Raw genomic sequence first — 18,312 nt, forward strand, 5'->3', positions numbered from 1 at the left:
AACAAAAGGAGATAAGCAGGTAAAGCCCTGCCCTGATGACTGGCAGCTCAGCTCAAACTAGGAATAAAGACAATGCGTTGTCTTCATGCTGCCCTTTCCATCAAAGGTTAAGAACAAGTGTTTTCTGCATAGCTGCCTTCTTCCTGATGATCATTTTTATGAGTGGTATAATCTCCCATCAAGTAAACACACAAAATGAATCTGCTCATTCCCCACCTTCACGGAGGTGATGTTTTTGTTTCCTTCGAATTAATACAGACATTCCCAAGAGGGGAATTATCATGTCAAAGGGTCCAGATTTCTTGGACTCTTCCTAGGAAATGCCTCCTTTCAGCACCACACCTAAGGGAAAACCTGGGGAGAAGTCCCAAGGGCATCTCCTCATCCTCCACGGCCCCTCCCTGCCCACTTCTTCTGCCCTTATTTCTGCAAGGAATGGTGATGCCAGTTCCGGTTAATCCTGATATTAGAAGGACAAGAAACTCTGGGTGTTGGGGGGAAGTGCTGGCCTATTTTAAATTACAGCAAGAACAAAAAGCCCAACGAGAAGAAAAATTGAGTTACAGAGCAGGGGCTACTGGTAATGCCCGAGCCCCTCTGGAGGGGAAAGGAAGGGGTGCAGCCTTCTCATGAAGCAGAAACATCACAGAGTCAAGGACCAGCCCAGTCCTGCTCCTTGCAAGGCTGGAAGCTGGGCTGATGACCCACGAATGGGACACTGGTCGGGCCTTGGCCAGCACAGAGCTCAGCACTTCAGAAGTGTTGCCTCACTTAATCCTCACAAACCCCCATTAGGCGATCCTTTCCTGATGGCCATCTTACAGAAGGGTTCACCACAGGCCAAAGCCCGCAGGGTGGTACTTGTGGCCCTGAGCTGACCCACCCGGGGCCCTTCTCCTCCCAATAAGCCCACGCTGTCCCACAAGGGTTGGGATTCAGCTAAAAGGGCGTGTGAACGTGAATACACGGAAGGATTGGTTTTCACCTCCAGAGGTCTCTGATAACACTCTGGAGACACTCTGAAGCGCCTAAGCAAGCTATCCACTAGGTCAGCCTGTGGCCCACCCCGCCTGCAGGCCTCGGGAGGTGCCAGGGAGCACTCAGTAGCCAAGGTGGGCCTTGATCTCCAGATGGAAACTTCTCTGCCGCACATCCTGGCTGGAAAGCTGACAGCTCTTGGCTGCACCACAAGCAGGGACCTGCCTATTCCCTTCTGTCTTCCCTAGCCCAGGTGTTCCGCCCCAACTTTAAATTAAAAACCCCTCAGTTGTGTAGGTTTTGATTTTTGCTACCAGAAACAGAGCAAAAGGGAGGTTTTGCCCTGATAAAGGAAGCGATGGATTAGCTCATTCCTTGGGGGCAATTATGGTCAATATGTTTACTTTTGCTACATTCACTCAGATTAAGAAATGCCATCGAGGTGTATACACATGTCAGCATTGATCAAATAGGAGCCTGGTGGGCTACAGTCCACAGGGTCACAAAGAGACGGGTACAACTGAGTGGATGAACACACACACACACACTTAAAATACCAACTTTACTGTCAGTTCAGTTCAGTCGCTCAGTTGTGTCCAACTCTTTGTGACCCCATGGACTGCAGCATGCCAGGCCTCCCTGTCCATCACCAGCTTCCAGAACTTGCTCAAATTCATGTCTATTGACACGGTGATTCCATTCAACCATTTCATCCTCTGTCATCCCCTTCTCCTCCTGCCTTCAGTCTTTCCTAGTATCCAGGTCTTTTCTAAGGAATCAGTTCTTCCCATCAGGTGGCCAAAATATTGGAGTTTCAGCTTCAGCATCAGTCCTTCCAATGAATATTCAGGTCTGATTTCCTTTAGGATTGACTGGTTGGATCTCCTTGCAGTCCAAGGGACTCTCAAGAGTCTTCTCCAACAGCACAGGTCAAAAGCATCAATTCTTCACTGCTTAGCTTTCTTTATTGTCCAACTCACACATCCATACATGACTACTAGAAAAACCAAAGCTTTGACTAGATAGACCTTTGTTGGCAAAGTAATGTCTCTGCTTTTTAATATTCTGTCTACGTTGGTCATAGCTTTTTTTCCAAGGAGCAAATGTCTTTTAATTTCATGGCTGCAGTCGCCATCTGCCGTGACTTTGGGGCACAAGAAAATAAAGTTTGTCACTGTTTCCATTATTTCACATGAAGTGATGGGACTGGATGCCATGATCTTAGTTTTTTGAATGTTGAGTTTTAAGCCAACTTTTTCACTCTCCTCTTTCATTTTCATCAAGAGGCTCTTCAGTTCTTCTTCACTTTCTGCCATAAGGGTGGTATCATTTGCATATCTGAGGTTATTGATATTTCTCCCAGCAATCTTGATTCCAGCTTGTGCTTAATCCAGCCTGGCATTTCTCATGATGTAGTCTGCATATAAGTTAAATAAGCAGGGTGACAATATACAGCCTTGACGTACTCTTTTTCCCGATTTAGAACCAGTCTGTTGTTTCATGTCCAGTTCTAACTGTTGCTTCCTGACATGCATACAGACTTCTCAGGAGGCAGATCAGGTGGTCTGGTATTCCCATCTCTTGAAGAATTTTCCACAGTTTGTTGTGATCCACACAGTCAAAGGCTTTGGCATAGCTAATGTAGCAGAAATACATGTTTTTCTGGAACTCTCTTGCTTTCTCAATGATCTAGCGGTGTTTAGAAATTTGATCTCTGGTTCCTCTGCCTTTTCTAAATCCAGCTTGAACAGCTGGAAGTTTACAGTTCATGTACTGTTGAAGCCTGGCTTGGAGAATTTTGAACATTACTTTGTAGCGTGTGAGATGCGTGCAATCGTGCGGTAGTTTGAGCATTCTTTGGCATTGCCTTTCTTTGGGATTGGAATGAAAACTGACCTTTTCCAGGCCTGTGGCCACTGCTGAGTTTTCCAAATTTGCCGGCATGTTGAGTGCAGCACTTTCACAGCATTATCTTTAAGGATTTGAAATAGCTCAGCTGGAATTCCATCACCTCCACTAGCTTTGTTCATAGTGATGCCTCCTAAGGCCTACTTGACTTCGCATTCCAGGATGTCTGGCTCTGAGTGAGTGATCACACTATCATGGTTATCTGGGTGATGAAGATCTTTTTTGTACATTTCTTCTGTGTATTCTTGATACCTGTTAATATCTTCTGCTTCTGTTAGGTCCATACCGTTTCTGTCCTTTATTGAGCCCATTTTTGCATGAAATGTTCCCCTGGTATCTCTAATTTTCTTGAAGAGATCTCTAATCATTCCCATTCTATTGTTTTCCTCTATTTCTTTGCACTAATCACTGAGGAAGGCTTTCTTATCTCTCCTTGCTATTCTTTGGAACTCTGCATTCAAATGGGTATATCTTTCCTTTTCTCCTTTGCCTTTAGCTTCTCTTTTTTTTTTTTTCTCAGCTATTGGTAAGCCCTCCTCACAAAACCATTTTGCCTCTTTGCATTTCTTTCTCTTGGGGATGGTCTTGCTCACTGCCTCCTATACAATGTCACAAACCTCCATCCATAGTTCTTCAGGCACTCTATCAGATCCAATCCCTTGAATCTATTTGTCACTTCCACTGTATAATTGTAAGGGATGATTTAGGTCATACCTGAATGGTCCAGTGGTTTTCTCTACTTTCTTCAATTTAAGTCTAAATTTTGTAATAAACAGTTCATGATTTGAGCCAGAGTCAGCTCTCCGTCTTGCTTTTGCTGACTGTATAGAGCTTCTCCATCTTTGGCTGCAAAGAATATAATCAATCTGACTTTGGTATTGACTATTTGGTGATGTCCATGTGTAGAGTATCTCTTGCATTGCTGGAAGAGGATGTTTGCTATGATCAGTGCATTCTCTTGGCAAAATTCTGCCAGCTTTTGCCCTGCTTCATTTTGTACTCCAAAGTCAAACTTGCCTGTTACTCCAGGTATCTCTTGACTTCCTACTTTTGCATTCCAGTCCCCTATAATGAAAAGGACATCTTTTGGGGGTGTTACTTTTAGAAGGTCTTGTAGGTCTTCATAGAACCGTTCTATGGAACTGTACTGATGATGGAAGTAAAGTCCAATGCTGTAAAGAACAATATCGCATAGGAACCTGGAATGTTAGGTCCATGAATCAAGGTAAATTGGAAGTGGTCAAACAGGGGATGGCAAAAGTGAACATCAACATTTTAAGAATCAGTGAACTCAAATGGACTAGAATGGGTGAATTTAACTCAGATGACCATGATATCTACTACTGTGGGCAAGAATCCCTTAGAAGAAATGGAGTAGCCCTAATAGCCAACAAAAGAGTCCAAAATGCAGTTCTCGGGTGCATTCTCAAAAACGACAGGATGATCTCTATTCGTTTCCAAGGCAAACCACTCAATATCACAGTAATCCAAGTCTATGCCCCAACCAGTAATGCTGAAGAAGCTGAACAGTTCTATGAAGTTTATTGTGTATCAATTATATCTCAATAAAGTTCTCAAATAGAGGGAAAGGGAACCCATTATAAAGATGAGAACATAGTACATTAAAGCGTAGAGTGTAGTTCTTAATATACAGTAGGTACTCAGTAAATCATTACTAATAAAGCTGATGATGACAATTTATAACAAAGCTCTGGCACCTTCCCAGGACTCAAAAAATAAAAAAATGAAACACAGTTGGGGCCTTAAGAGTAAGTGGGAATTCTGAGCAAATGGCCCAGCTTTGTAGATTTGTCAAGAAGAGACAGATAGGATTTTAAATGACTTACCAGAGCTCATGGTGGTGACAAGTCTTCCGCAACTGGGGCTCTGTACTGCTCTGCAGAAAAATACAAACATACAATGGAATTGATGAATGGCAGGTTCGAGATAAAGCCCTATGGTTCACTTTAAAAAATGCAAACACCGTATATACACCTTGATAAAACCAGGGGGCTGAGCCAGGAGTCACTTAGCCAGGCTTCTGGTTCTTAACTGGCTGTATACTGACATGACCTTGGACACATCACACAACCTCCTTGACCTCTGTTTCATCACCCATACTTGGTTTTGATACTATCCAAGAATCCATTCCACCTCTAACATTCTATTAAAAACCTCAAGTTACACAAGTCCCTGTGGATCGAGGAGAGGGTGAAGGAAAGGACAAACTTTCAGGACAGAGAAGTAAAGTCACAACACAAACTGGTTACTGGGGACTAATAATAAGATTATATATGGCTTACTATGCTCAAAGAAACGCTGTAGGTGCCTTAATTACATTAATTCACTTGATCCTCACAAAGACTCTACAAGGTAAGAACTAGCATTGTATTAGTTTACAGAGATGAGGAAACCAAAGCATACAGAAGTGAACAGCTTGCTGCCCATATGAGAGAGTTGCTTCTGGAATCCAGAGAGCCTGACCTGAAGGCCTAGGCACGTAGGAAAGACTCTACTGCCTTGAGATGGGAATGCAGTCCACTTACTCACTGATATGTAAATGGTAACCCTCTCATTTAATAAGGTCCCATCCGAAGTCCCCCCAAAACCACTGGGCTGCTGTCACTATAGTTGTACCTCTTTTAGAATCTTATCTAAATGGTTTCATAGTATATGTAACCTTCTGTACTTGGCCTCTCTCATTTAGCATAAAACAATTTAGCAACTGGCCATACACATGTGGGTCTATCTCCGGACTCTCTTCCACGGATCTGTCTTTATCTAATCCATGTCTTGATGACAAGAGCTTTACAGTAAGTCTTGAAATCAGGTAATGTGAGTCTTCCAGTTTTGTTCTTCTTCAAAACCATTTTGGTTCTTCTAGGCCCTTCACATTTTCATAAAATTTTAGAGCCATCTTATCAATTCTCACCAAAAACAAAAACTACAAAAAGCCTGCTGGAATTCTGAATGAGAACATGCTGAGCCTGTATATCAATCTAGGGAAAATTAACATTTTAACAATATTCAATTTTCCAATTCATGAGAATAGACTCTCTCCTTTTATGCAGATCTCCTTTAATTTCCCTCAGCAGTGTTTTGCAGTTTTCAAGGTACAGGTCTCACACTTATTTTGAATACAATGTCTAGCTGAACACATCTGAAGGACAATCTGAAAAGCAAGTCTTCAAGAAATGAAGAACCTTGCTATTTAATATGTGGTCTGCAGACCAGCAGCACCGACATCAGCTGGGAACTTACTAAAAAATGGAGAAAGTTAGAACTCAAACCCTTCATCAGCTGCATCAGAACCTGCATTTTAACAAGATCTCCAGCTGGTCTCTCTGTACTTTCAAATGTGAGACACAATGGTGTAGAGGCCATCAGCTTCCCAGTTCATGAATTCTGTAATAAGGTCATGGTATGGTCCCAGGGTCTGCACCAAGGGACAGGCTTTAATTTCCTCTTTTAACACTGAAGTCAGGCACTGGTTCCCTTTCTGGGCAGGTACGCTGTTCACTGCCCTTGGAATTGACTGCATAGAACCTGGGGGCAAAAGGGAAGTCATTCTAAGTCCATCTCAGCTCAAAAGAGCAGTAATTCTGCCTCTGTGACTGTCAAGTAGCTGGGACTGCCCGTGATCTTCAACTGCCCCTCCGATTGTTCTCTGAGCTGTGGAACCGTTCACTCTTTCAGTTAAGAACACAGCCTGCTGTGCTCTGCACGCTCGGGTGGCTTCCAATCTTGGTTATGATACTCCATTTGCTTCCCAGAGCCAAAAAGGATGTCAGGATATCATCCAAATGCTTTACTTCTTAAATAATTGTAATAATTATGCTAAGGCTTTATTTAACTTTTATAAAGCACAACTGAAGAAACGTTTTTGTTTCAACCATGCAGTTATCTTAACAGAGAGTATTTTTCTTTTACAATCCTTTCTAACCTTTATCTGCAAAAATAGTATTTACATAGTTGTAAACAATGTCTGGACAGCTTTGTGTTCCAGTTCTCAAATATTTCATGAAAAGTTTTCTGGATTTTTACAGTCATATTCATCATTTTAATGGCTATAACATTCCATAATTCATTTATCAACTCCCTCTGTACAGTTTGTTTTAATTTTAAAAATAAATACATAAATGGAATACTACTCAGCTATAAAAAGAATGAAATAATGCCATTTGTAGCAACACGGAAGGACTTAGCATCACACTGAGCGAAGTAAATCTGACAAAGACAAATATCATACGGTATTAATTTTATGTGGCATCTAAAAAATGATACAAATGAACTTATTTACAAAACAGAAATAGACTCACAGACATAGAAAACAAACTTATGGTTACCAAGGGGTAAGTGGGGAGGGGAGAATAAATTAGTTTGTGATTAACAGACACATATATGAAATAAACAATGGGAATCTACTGTATAATACAGGGAACTACATATACACACAATATATATATAAAGCTGAATCATTCTGCTGTACACCTAAAACTAACAACATTGTAAATCAACTATAGTTCAATTTTTTTTTCAAAAGTACATAGCACAATAGCATTCTTAGGCTGGAGAAGAAATTGGAGAACTGGAGAAATGGAAATGTCTTATAAAGCAAATGAAAAAGATGCCTCAACTCATACATGTTGAGTCTTGACCATCTGTTATATGTGGGTCACCCTTTGTACATTTTATATTTCTTAGTACAGATACTAGTAGCTTCTACATGTCAGCCCAACCCTTATTTAAAAAGTGGTCTAAAGTACATATGGGCAGGGACAGAATCCCAAATACTACCCATCACTGCCGCAAACATCCACCAACCAGAGTAGATGCCAGGTGTAGCGCCCTCGGAGGGGGGAGGGGGGAGGGGGGAGGGGAGAGGGGGGAGGGGGGCCCTCCCCAGGCCAAGTGCTTACAGTTTAGTGGCTGGATGGCAAGAAGATGGAAAGAGAATGGGCCCAGGGTGATAGGACACAATTCCACTACCTTAGGAACTTGTACGACAGTAGGAGGCGGTGATGGCAATGTCTAGGTAGTTACCAGCGCCACACACAGACTGTGGGGGTAGTAGATTCTGCTCTGCGCTCTCACTTGACTGTTTACATAGGCAGCAGGTGACGCGAAGCAGGGGGTAGTTTAAAATAAAAACTGCAACAGTGGCAGTTGCACCAAGGATGGCGCCTGGTATCCCATCCCCAGCAGTGGTTGCAACAGCAACAACACCCCACCCAGGCTATTCTAGGGCCTTGTGTTGGCTCTGAGTCCACCAGCTCAGCCTCTCTGAATTTCTGCCCCTGTTCTGAGGGTGATTCTCCTGCTTCTGGCTAACTCCAAACTACCTGAGATCTTGCCAATAAATCCCCCTTTCAGTCTGAGTTAGCCAGAGGCAATGTTTGGATGTTTGCAACCCAAGCAGCACAAGATGAGGGGGAGGAGGGGGCCCCCAAGGTTTTGCTAGATAAGTGAGGCATCATTCCTCTCTCCTGAGTAAGGCCATCCACAGCTGAACCCCAAGAGGCTCAGCAATCGGTTTTGTCCCTATGGCCTGAAGAGCTCAGAGTCAGGGCGGTGGGGATGCAATCAGGAAGCTGCACAAACTGAGGCTGAGCAGAACACTGAAGGCTTTGGAAGTCTCAGTCTAATCCAGGCAGTTTATTTAGAGATAGTCCGAGTATTACCATCATATGTAGAATGTGAAAGTTTACTTTACATAAAAACCTCTGACACTTACTGTTTATTTAAAAATGAAGCTGTAAAGGGTTTGAGAACATGATGGCACATCTTTGGAATTTCTCCCCCAAGTCCCCTCCAAAGGAGGCAGAGGGCCTTTGGGTAAAAGCCAAAAAGATGAACAGTGCCGCCTAGTGGCAAAACTGGACCACTGCAAGGGAGCAGCAATCCCCTGGGGGGTTGCAGGAACCTACAGTGTCTCAGCTTGGGTGGGCCAGGTAGGGTCAAGCCACCATTCCACCCCTTGGACTGTCGGGACATCTGTACTTGGTCAAAACACCACACATCAACACAGACATTCCACCAAAAGAACAAGATGTGAAGTAGCCAGTCTTGTTAAGAATGCGTCCCATCAGTCTCTGATTCCACATCCCTATAATTCTGAGATAAGTCTTAATGACACAGTGAATAATTACTAAAAAGCAAAAGTTATGCTCATGTTTCCAGCTGAAGCAGAATCCAATAACTAAATATGGACTGTTTATTGGGAAAGGAAAAAAAGTCCTTCCTTATATGGATGATTCAGGAATATATGACAAAGGAGGAGTTGAGTTTGTCTGTAAAAATTAATTCAAGGTCCAGCAAAGATTCTTGGAAGAGAATGAGCCCCTGGGTGACCTCTCACATAGCATGCTCCCTATGACTTTTGGTGTTTTGTCTCCATTGCTTCTTTACACACACCACACACACACACACACACACACACACACACACACAACTGCAAGATACTAGAAGGGTGACACTGTGCCATCCTCAGAACTGAGCATTTACTGTTCAGTTATGAACTTTGTCCCCATCTCTATTTAGTCCTCAGAACCTAACTTTCAAGTCTTACATTCAAAATAATCAAAGACTGTCTTTAACTCCACTACAGCTTGGCTACAAGAAACCAGTTTCCCATTCAACCAAACTATGATAATACTCCAGCTTTGAAATCCAATCTGGGACTTGATATCTATACCAATAGTTATTTATCTAGAACTATGTTTGCAGGTGCTTCCAATGGCTTGAAAAGAATAATATAGACAGCTCACAAAGCCCACAATACATGCTTGACCTTACTGCTTTTATACTTGCTGACCCACCAGCAAAGGCATGTTTCTCCAATTTGACAGTTCATCCTCTTCTCAATCTCTAGTTAAGTCATTTCTCTTCAAATGTATTCTTGACATTATTAGAGGGGGTGCAGAGACTCTTCAGAAAGCCAGAAAGGATAAACAATGAGTTGCTAACACTTCCTTTCAAGGGGAGGAAGTTAGGATAAACTTGACCCTGACATTAACTTCAGCCTGGAATTCCATGACACAGTAGGGGGCTCAGAACACAACAAGTGCATGGTTTCTGTGAAAAGACTGATGCTTCTGGAGAGAGAGCAATAGGAAAACACATCAGAAAGGCCATCCCCCACATCCTCCCATTTCCTCCTGGAAACCCTCCAATATGGTTTCCGTTCTAACCAATTATCTAAAATGGCCTTCAGAAAGGTTTCCAGTGCACACACACGGCCAAGCCCAACAGCTTCTGCAGTGGTCGGGGCCTCACTGACCTTTCCACTGAATTTAAGACAGTTAACTTCTTCCTCCTCCCCCAAGCACTTTCTGGTACCAATTTACACTGAGTCATGAGGCTTCCTTCCACAATAGAATGGGACCTCTGTAGTTCTTCTAGGAGTTTAAAACTCTAGAGGACCCTGGGCTGTGTCCTCATTCCTTTCCAACTACATGCTCACTTCCTGGAGGATTTCACATGGACTCTTAGAACCAGAAGGATCCGTGCAGGTTACCTAGCCCCTCTGCCTGGTTTTCCACCTGTTTTGGAAGAAAATTCCACGAGCTCCTCAGGCTACTAAGATAGCCGTGCGATTATGGATTTCATTCATTTACTCTTGCTGAGCTTTCCTTGGATGAATGGGCTCTACGGCTACTAAAGAAACAGAAATCTAACACACGCCCTCATTATTTCGGTGCAATTCATTCCATCTACTAAGCCCTTGTTTCCCTCCTACTACTCTTTTTTTCTTTTGAATTTTTACTGGAGTACAGTTGATTTAGACTTCCCTGGTGGCTCAGACGGTAAAGCGTCTGTCTACAACGCAGGAGACCCAGGGTTGATCCCTGGGTTGGGAAGATCCGCTGGAGAAGGAAATGGCAATCCACTCCAGTACCATTGCCTGGAAAATCCCATGGACAGAGGAGCCTGGTAGGCTACAGTCCATGGGGTTGCAAAGAATTGGACACAACTGAGCGACTTCACTCATTCATTCATAGTTGATTTACAATGTTGTGTTAGCTTCTGCTGTACAGCAAAGTGAATCAGTTACACACATACATATATCCACTGTTTTTTAGATTTTTTTCCATATAGGCCACTACAGAGTATTCAGTAGAGTTCCCTGGGCTATATAGCAGGTCTCTATTAGTTATATATTTCATATTTATATTTATTTTATATACAGCAGTGTGTATATGTCAGTTCCAATCTCACAGTTTACTCCCCCCACCCCCACTTCCCCCAGGTAACCATAAGTTTGTTTCCTATGTCTGTGAGTCTGTTTCTGTTTCATAAATAAGTTCATTTGTGTTGTTTTAGACTCCACCTATAAGGGATACCATGCGATATTTGCCTTTCTCTATCTGACTTACTTCACTCAGTATGACGATCTCCAGGCCACCTCTGTTGCTGCAAATGGCATTATTCCACTGCAGCACTATTTACAATAGTCAGGACATGGGAGCAACCTAAATGTCCATTGACAGAGGAATGGGTAAAGATGTGGTACATAGACACACTGGAGTATTACTTAGCCTCATACCCTTCTTCCTCCTCAGGGTACCTTTGCTCTCCTGGCAATGGGCACTAAATTCCAGATGAGAATCAACCCTCCACAGCTAATGCATGAACTCGTCAGTGCCCTTTTCCCCTTATAACTTCTGATATCACTCACCAAACGTGTCCTGTGTCCTGTGTACTAAATGTTCACCAAACGTGCAACGTGTCCTGGTAATCAGTTACAAAAACTGGCCAAGGCTGTTACTCATCTTTTCCCACCCTGCCTTCCCAGTCTCCACTCCTCCAATCAAGCCCTCTGGACAGCGAGGCCCCTCCAGCAGGGCAGGGTCTTGCTCATCTCTGTCTCCTAACGTCCAGCATGATGCCTAGCCCAGAGCAGGCACGCATTAGTGTAGGTGGGGTGAACGTCCCTTGCGCAGGTCTGAGTGCACTGCTTTCTCTCCCTCCCCCTGGCCTTCCATCCCGCACCTGCTGCATTGTCTCGTCAATTCTTCTGCCCTCATGACTCATGCTCCCCAGCCACCTCTGCTTTTCCATCCTCACACCCACCATTCCATTCCACTGCCTCATTCCCAGACCATTCAGTTCAGTTCAGTCACTCAGTCGTGTCTGACTCTTTGCGACCCCATGAATTGCAGCACGCCAGGCCTCCCTGTCCATCACCAACTCCCGGAGTTCACTCAGACTCATGTCCATCGAGTCAGTGATACCATCCAGCCATCTCATCTCTGTCGTCCCCTTCTCCTCCTGCCCCCAATCCCTCCCAGCATCAGAGTCTTTTCCAATGAGTCAACTCTTCACATGAGGTGGCCAAAGTACTGGAATTTCAGCTTTAGCATCATTCCCTCCAAAGAAATCCCAGGGCTGATCTCCTTCAGAATGGACTGGTTGGATCTCCTTGCAGTCCAAGGGACTCTCAAGAGTCTTCTCCAATGGCATTGAAACATGTATACTATCATGTAAGAAACGAATCGCCAGTCTATGTTCGATACAGGATACAGGATGCTTGGGGCTGCTGCACGGGGAAGATCCAGAGAGATGATATGGGGTGGGAGGTGGGAGGGGGGTTCAGGATTGGGAACTCATGTACACCTGTGGCGGATTCATGTCAACGTATGGCAAAACCAATACAGTATTGTAAAGCAAAATAAAGTAAAAATAAAAATTTAAAAAAAAAAAAAAAAAGATTCTTCTCCAACACCACAGTTCAAACGCATCAATTCTTCTGCGCTCAGCCTTCTTCACAGTCCAACTCTCACATCCATACGTGACCACTGGAAAAACCATAGCCTTGACTAGACGGACCTTAGTCAGCAAAGTAATGTCTCTGTTTTTGAATATGCTATCTAGGTTGGTCATAACTTTTCTTCCAAGGAGTAAGTGTCTTTTAATTTCATGGCTGCAGTCACCATCTGCAGTGATTTTGGAGCCCCAAAAAATAAAGTCTGACACTGTTTCCACTGTTTCCCCATAAGCCTCAGAATCACCGTATAGCCCATTGGAGGGGGAAAAAAAAAAAAAATCCATGGGGGGTTTATAAGCTCAGAGGGGCTGGTTGGGCAGGACAGGGCAAAAGGAAAAAAGGCAGTGAACCTCCCAGGGAAGAAAAATGTTTATCTAAAACACAGGCCAGATGATACCATCCAACAGCGTTTCTTTACACCTACTGTGCATCCAAAATAGTGCCTAGCCCATAGGAGACCAATGTGAATCAGACAGTTGCTGTCCCTGAGGCCATCATGGAGTTGCAAGAAAACAGATATGTCCCATTTAATATATGATGGGTAACGCTCTGCTAGTGATCTGACCCAAGTGCTATAGGAACATAGAAAGAAGAGGAATAAATTCTGTAAGGAGAAAGAATCAAGGAATGATAAATACTAAAATGTTTAAATGTCCAATGGCATATATTCTAAAATCACCTGAAATGCCACACTTTGGGAAAAGGAAAGGAAAGGAACGTCGCTCAGTCGTGTCCGACTCTTTGCGACCCCATGGACTGTAGCTTACCAGGCTCCTCTGTCCATGGGATTTTCCAGGCAATAGTACTGGAGTGGATTGCCATTTCCTTCTCCAGCGGATCTTCCCAACCCAGGGATCAAACCCAGGTCTCCCGCATTGTAGACAGACGCTTTACCGTCTGAGCCACCAGGTCTAAATGTCCAAATTCCTTAACCTACCATAAGGCTCTGTAAGATGAAGTCCCAATGACTTTTCTAGTCTCATCTCCCCCAGGTACTCAATAAGCCCTAAACTCCATGTGTATAATATTTGTCATTCCCATGGAATCCTGAATGAGATTTCCCATTTCCAAGTCGTTAATCTCATTGTTGCTTCCCACTAAAGCCTGCTCCCTCATTTCCCCAAACATTCAGACGAATTCTAGTTGCCAGATGCACTGACCGAACAAAAATGGAAGATTTTAATTTTGGCTTTAGTCTTCCATTTTTAGTCACCATTAAGAGAGTCATGATGATAAGGAATTCATTTAATAAGACTTATTTAATAATCTTGGAATTCAGAAATCCCATGCTCAAGTTCCCACTAAATTCATCACACTTTCATCTCAGGCCCTTGCCAGAGGTAAGATCAAGCAAGATCCGGAGTTGGAAAGTTAGCTGCCGATAAATCTGCAATTACTGTTTTCCCTTTTATACTTATATGAAGTCTTTCAGTAAATATGCAAAGTTGATTCTGCCAACAAAATTGGCAATAAGCAAAAGAGCCCAAAAGAGTTTCAAGTCTTATACATGTAAAATTATTTCATCTTTAGACAACAGAATTTAGAGGTAATACATGATTACAAGTTATGTAATACAATGGATGGTTTAAAATAAACATAATAGAGAGGTTTAATATCCTTGTTTTACAGTGTACTCAATACTTATTGCAAGAAAAATTGTTAAAGGCTTGAAGAAATTCCAAGGAAAAAATATGACTAACCATTTTTTCCACTTCTTAAATCAGTCCACAAGTTTAAAAACATTAATGCTCAGTATGAACAAATGCAAAGCCACTGACATTTTCCTACAGTCAGTGACACTGTAAACTGTTACCATTGTTTTCAGCATAGAACATCAAGACTTTATGTAGCTCACATCCTTTGTGCTTTAGGGGAACCTAGCTCAGAGAACGGAGAAGGCAGTGGCAACCCACTCCAGCACTCTTGCCTGGAAAATCCCATGGACGGAGGAGCCTGGTAGGCTGCAGTCCATGGGGTCGCTAAGAGTCAGACATGACTGAGGGACTTCACTTTCACTTTTCACTTTCATGCATTGGAGAAGGAAATGGTAACCCACTCCAGGGTTCTTGCCTGAAGAATCCCAGGGACGCGGGAGCCTGGTGGGCTGCCGTCTATGGGGTCGCACAGAGTCGGACACGACTGAAGCGACTTAGCAGCAGCAGCAGCAGCTCAAGAAAGAACGCCAAATGACAATAAAGCTGCGTAGACAGAAATGTTTACTACAGCTTTATTAATCATGAAAACCTAGAAACACTGCTGTGTTCAGTAACAGGGAGCCAATTACAACAGCCACTCACCTCCTAGGTGGACTGAACCATTACGAAAATAATGGTTGTAGAACATGCGACATGGGAAAACACTTCTTATAATATCCGGTGAATGCCACAATATTATAAAGTAATTAGCCTCCAATTAAAATAAATTAATTAATTTTAAAAAGATTAGGTGAATAAAAAGCAGTAACAGGTCTGCATGACATTTCTGATTATAAATATGTAAAATTCAAAACACATGCACAAAAAAAAAAAACACATGCACATACTACAAAGAAAATATGGCCAAACTCTAATAATGATGTGGTAGAGTTACAGGCAACTTTGAAATTTCATTTCTATTTTCCAAACAGTAGATAATGTGGTTATAAAACACTTCTTTCATGACGGGAAATTGTTTTTCAATCTCATCCCTGGCATTTGATATGCAATTGTGTCATCCTTAGAACTTTAAAGAGCAGATTCTAGCAGACAAGCTAAAAAAAAAAAGCCACCAACAATCTTGTCCACTAGAACATGGCAGCCCCACATGATGTAATCTTTTCTCACAACCCATACCAAACACCCCAAATATGGAATTACGGCATTAATTGCCAGTGCTCGCTTTGTTTAATGAAGCCAAACTACTCTCACGCAGTTCCTTATGAGGACAAGGGGGGCAATAAAACGACTAGAACGTTCAGCCAGATTTCCTAAAGAAGCAATGGTTCCAAAATATTTTATCTTAAAATAGTCCACAGAGACTGCCAGATGACAACACACACAGCAGCCCATGGCTCCTCCTCGCCGCCAATTCCCGACTCCTAACTTGAGTCTGTGGCATTCCAGAGCCCCGAGCTCCTCAAACTCTTTATATGTACAACTCTGGGCACACACCATTTCTGAAGCATGCATTGTTCACCGAGACAAGTCTTAAATACAAAAACTGGCCCATTTGTGTTTCCCAAATATGGCTGCCTGTACAGACCCAAAACAGAGCTGTCTCATTGCAGCATCCAGTACACTCGAAAACTTCCACTTAGGAGATCTAGATAATTGAAACAAGGGCAGATTCCCAAATTCGTTAGATAATAGCAAAATATCTTAGCTCTGCTTAAATTGTAAATACATAACCTCAAACTAATAGAGGCAAGCCCAGGATATAAATGACACCTTTCTTCAGAAGTCGTCACTACACAATGTCTATCTGTGGAGACTGCACAAATGAAAGCATTTTGAATTCTCAGGAGAGTGAAGGCTGAACCACAGGCTATAGGTAGAGAGACTAAGAAGTTACTGTGTGTGGCTGAAAAACAATTTAAAACAGCTGAAAGGGGGTCTTTTAGAGGTTGAGAACGAGAAAGAAGGGTGAGTTTGATATGGCAGGAGAGGTGTCCACTCTTAATCCCTAATTCCCACTCAACTTCTCTTTTAAACCACAAAATTCCTAAGGCTACGTATTTACCACATCATATATCATACAGACATCTGCAGTGCAGGCCCATACCACGCTCAGGAATGAGGGAACAGAAGTTCCATTCAGTAAAAAGACTCTGGGTCTTTTGCAAATACATAACTTAAATACCTCAATTCATAATACTGGCTTATTCAGAAATTGTTTGTTTTCTTTAGGTGTTCTGAAATTTTACTCACAAAATACACTAACCTAGCAAAAACCCAATAGAAACACTGAAAACATCACATTTTCTGAGAAAACCTCTCAGCAGCATTTGTCTAATAACTGAGGTGGAACACATAGTCTGACCAGAATCAATAACCCCTGACCCCAAGCCTTGGAGGCTGAGGACTGCATCAGACCCTTGGTGCCTAACAATAACATGTATGAGATGCTGATTTCCATTCATCATGCGGTGAATTGCAGTACTTTGGCTGTTTTTCTTTTTTAATTGCATTCTGAACTAATTTTAGACAAATTTTTAGTTTATCAGGTATAAAAGCTACATCCAAGCATTTGAGAATACAGTGTACATTTCTGAAACGAGTTTTCCTCCAACTAAGCTAAAATCACTAAAAATAATCAGTCTAGTGTCAAGGTCATAGCAAACATTCAATAAAAAGTTTTTGGTGTTTTTTTTTTTTTTTAACCTATGTTATTTCTCAGACCAGATTACCTGGAAATCAGTTGGTACCTATTATACATTTAAATATTAATAAACATTATATGTATGCATACATACACATACATTTATGACTTTAGTTGTTCTATGTGTATCTAACTATATCAATAGTCACTTTGAATATCAATGTTCTAAATGCATCAATTAAAACAGATTATCGCATGCTTAGTCACATCCAGCTCTGAGACCCCAGGCTCCTCTGTCCCATGGATTCACCAGGCAGAGAATACTGGAGTGGGTAGCCATTCCATTCTGGGGTATCTTTCCAGCCAGGGAGTCCTGCATTGCAGATGGATTCTTCACCGTTTGAGCCACATGGGAAGCCCAAAAGAGATTACTGGAGTGGACCAAACAACAAGACCCAACTATGTGCTGTAAGAAAGCTACTTGAATTATAAAGACACAGATTAAAAGCAAATAGATGAAGAAAAATATACTGTGGTAACAGTTTCTATATGTGTTTAGTGGCTATGAAAAACAACCACACACACAGAAAAAAAAAAGTTAAAAGAACTGGATTTAAACCCAAACTCTATCAGCCTCGGTTTACTCACCTACAAAAAGAAGCAAATAAAAGCTGATTTCATAAGGTGTTTCTAAATTTTAAAAGCTATATGAAATATTGTAAAGTGCTGTTACAAAAGGAAAAGTATTCTGGTGAAGAGATGCCAATCTAGTCCTGTTATCCATTATTGCTTTAAGAGATGGATGAATATCTTATCACAAAGTTGGTATTATCAGTACTTGATCATATAAAGCATCAGGCTTTATATACTGAAGTAGCATCCAAGAACCAAGAAATTCATCTCTGGTTCTGCCTTCCTATGCAAAGTCAGGCAATGAAGGACACTCTGGACAAAAGCATCATATTTTAAGATACTTCAGAGTTGCTCTCTAAGGTCGGGTCTCAGGGAGCCACACCGTATTTCAAGACCCATTTATTGTGCATGCATACTCTGCAGGCCTTCTGCACATGCTTCAGAACGGACAGGTGACATCTCTTCGTTTCCTAAATGCCAACTGTGAGCAAGACCCTTCTGTACATCAGTTCTACTCTTAAGAACCCCTTATAAGGTTTCCAAACCCTTTTTGCAAATGAAGAAACTGAGCCTCAACAGATGTGAAAAGACTCATTGAAAAATCTTGCAGAAGTAAGTAAGATCCTGGCACTGGCCCCCAAGCCTAGGTTCTTTCCAACCCATGATCCTCACCCAAAGAGGCACGACACAGTCCCTGCCAAAAGCAAGACGCCCCTATGTGAAGGCTGTTC

At 42.3% G+C, this 18,312-nt stretch overlaps 1 protein-coding gene across 43 annotated transcripts in view; it reads right to left on the reverse strand.

Annotated features, from left to right (window-relative positions):
- Positions 1-18,312, reverse strand: part of SORBS1 (sorbin and SH3 domain containing 1) — a 232,866-nt gene that overhangs the window by 116,367 nt on the left and 98,187 nt on the right. For all 43 annotated transcript variants that reach the window (XM_040254614.1, XM_040254594.1, XM_040254592.1 and 40 more), the window contains one exon: positions 4,734-4,783. In XM_040254614.1, the coding sequence (XP_040110548.1) occupies positions 4,734-4,743 (10 nt within the window). In that variant the 5' untranslated portion in view covers positions 4,744-4,783. The remainder of the gene's footprint in view (positions 1-4,733; positions 4,784-18,312) is intronic.

Source organism: Oryx dammah, unplaced genomic scaffold, assembly GCF_014754425.2.
Source record: "Oryx dammah isolate SB20612 unplaced genomic scaffold, SCBI_Odam_1.1 HiC_scaffold_14, whole genome shotgun sequence".
Lineage (NCBI taxonomy): Eukaryota > Metazoa > Chordata > Mammalia > Artiodactyla > Bovidae > Oryx > Oryx dammah.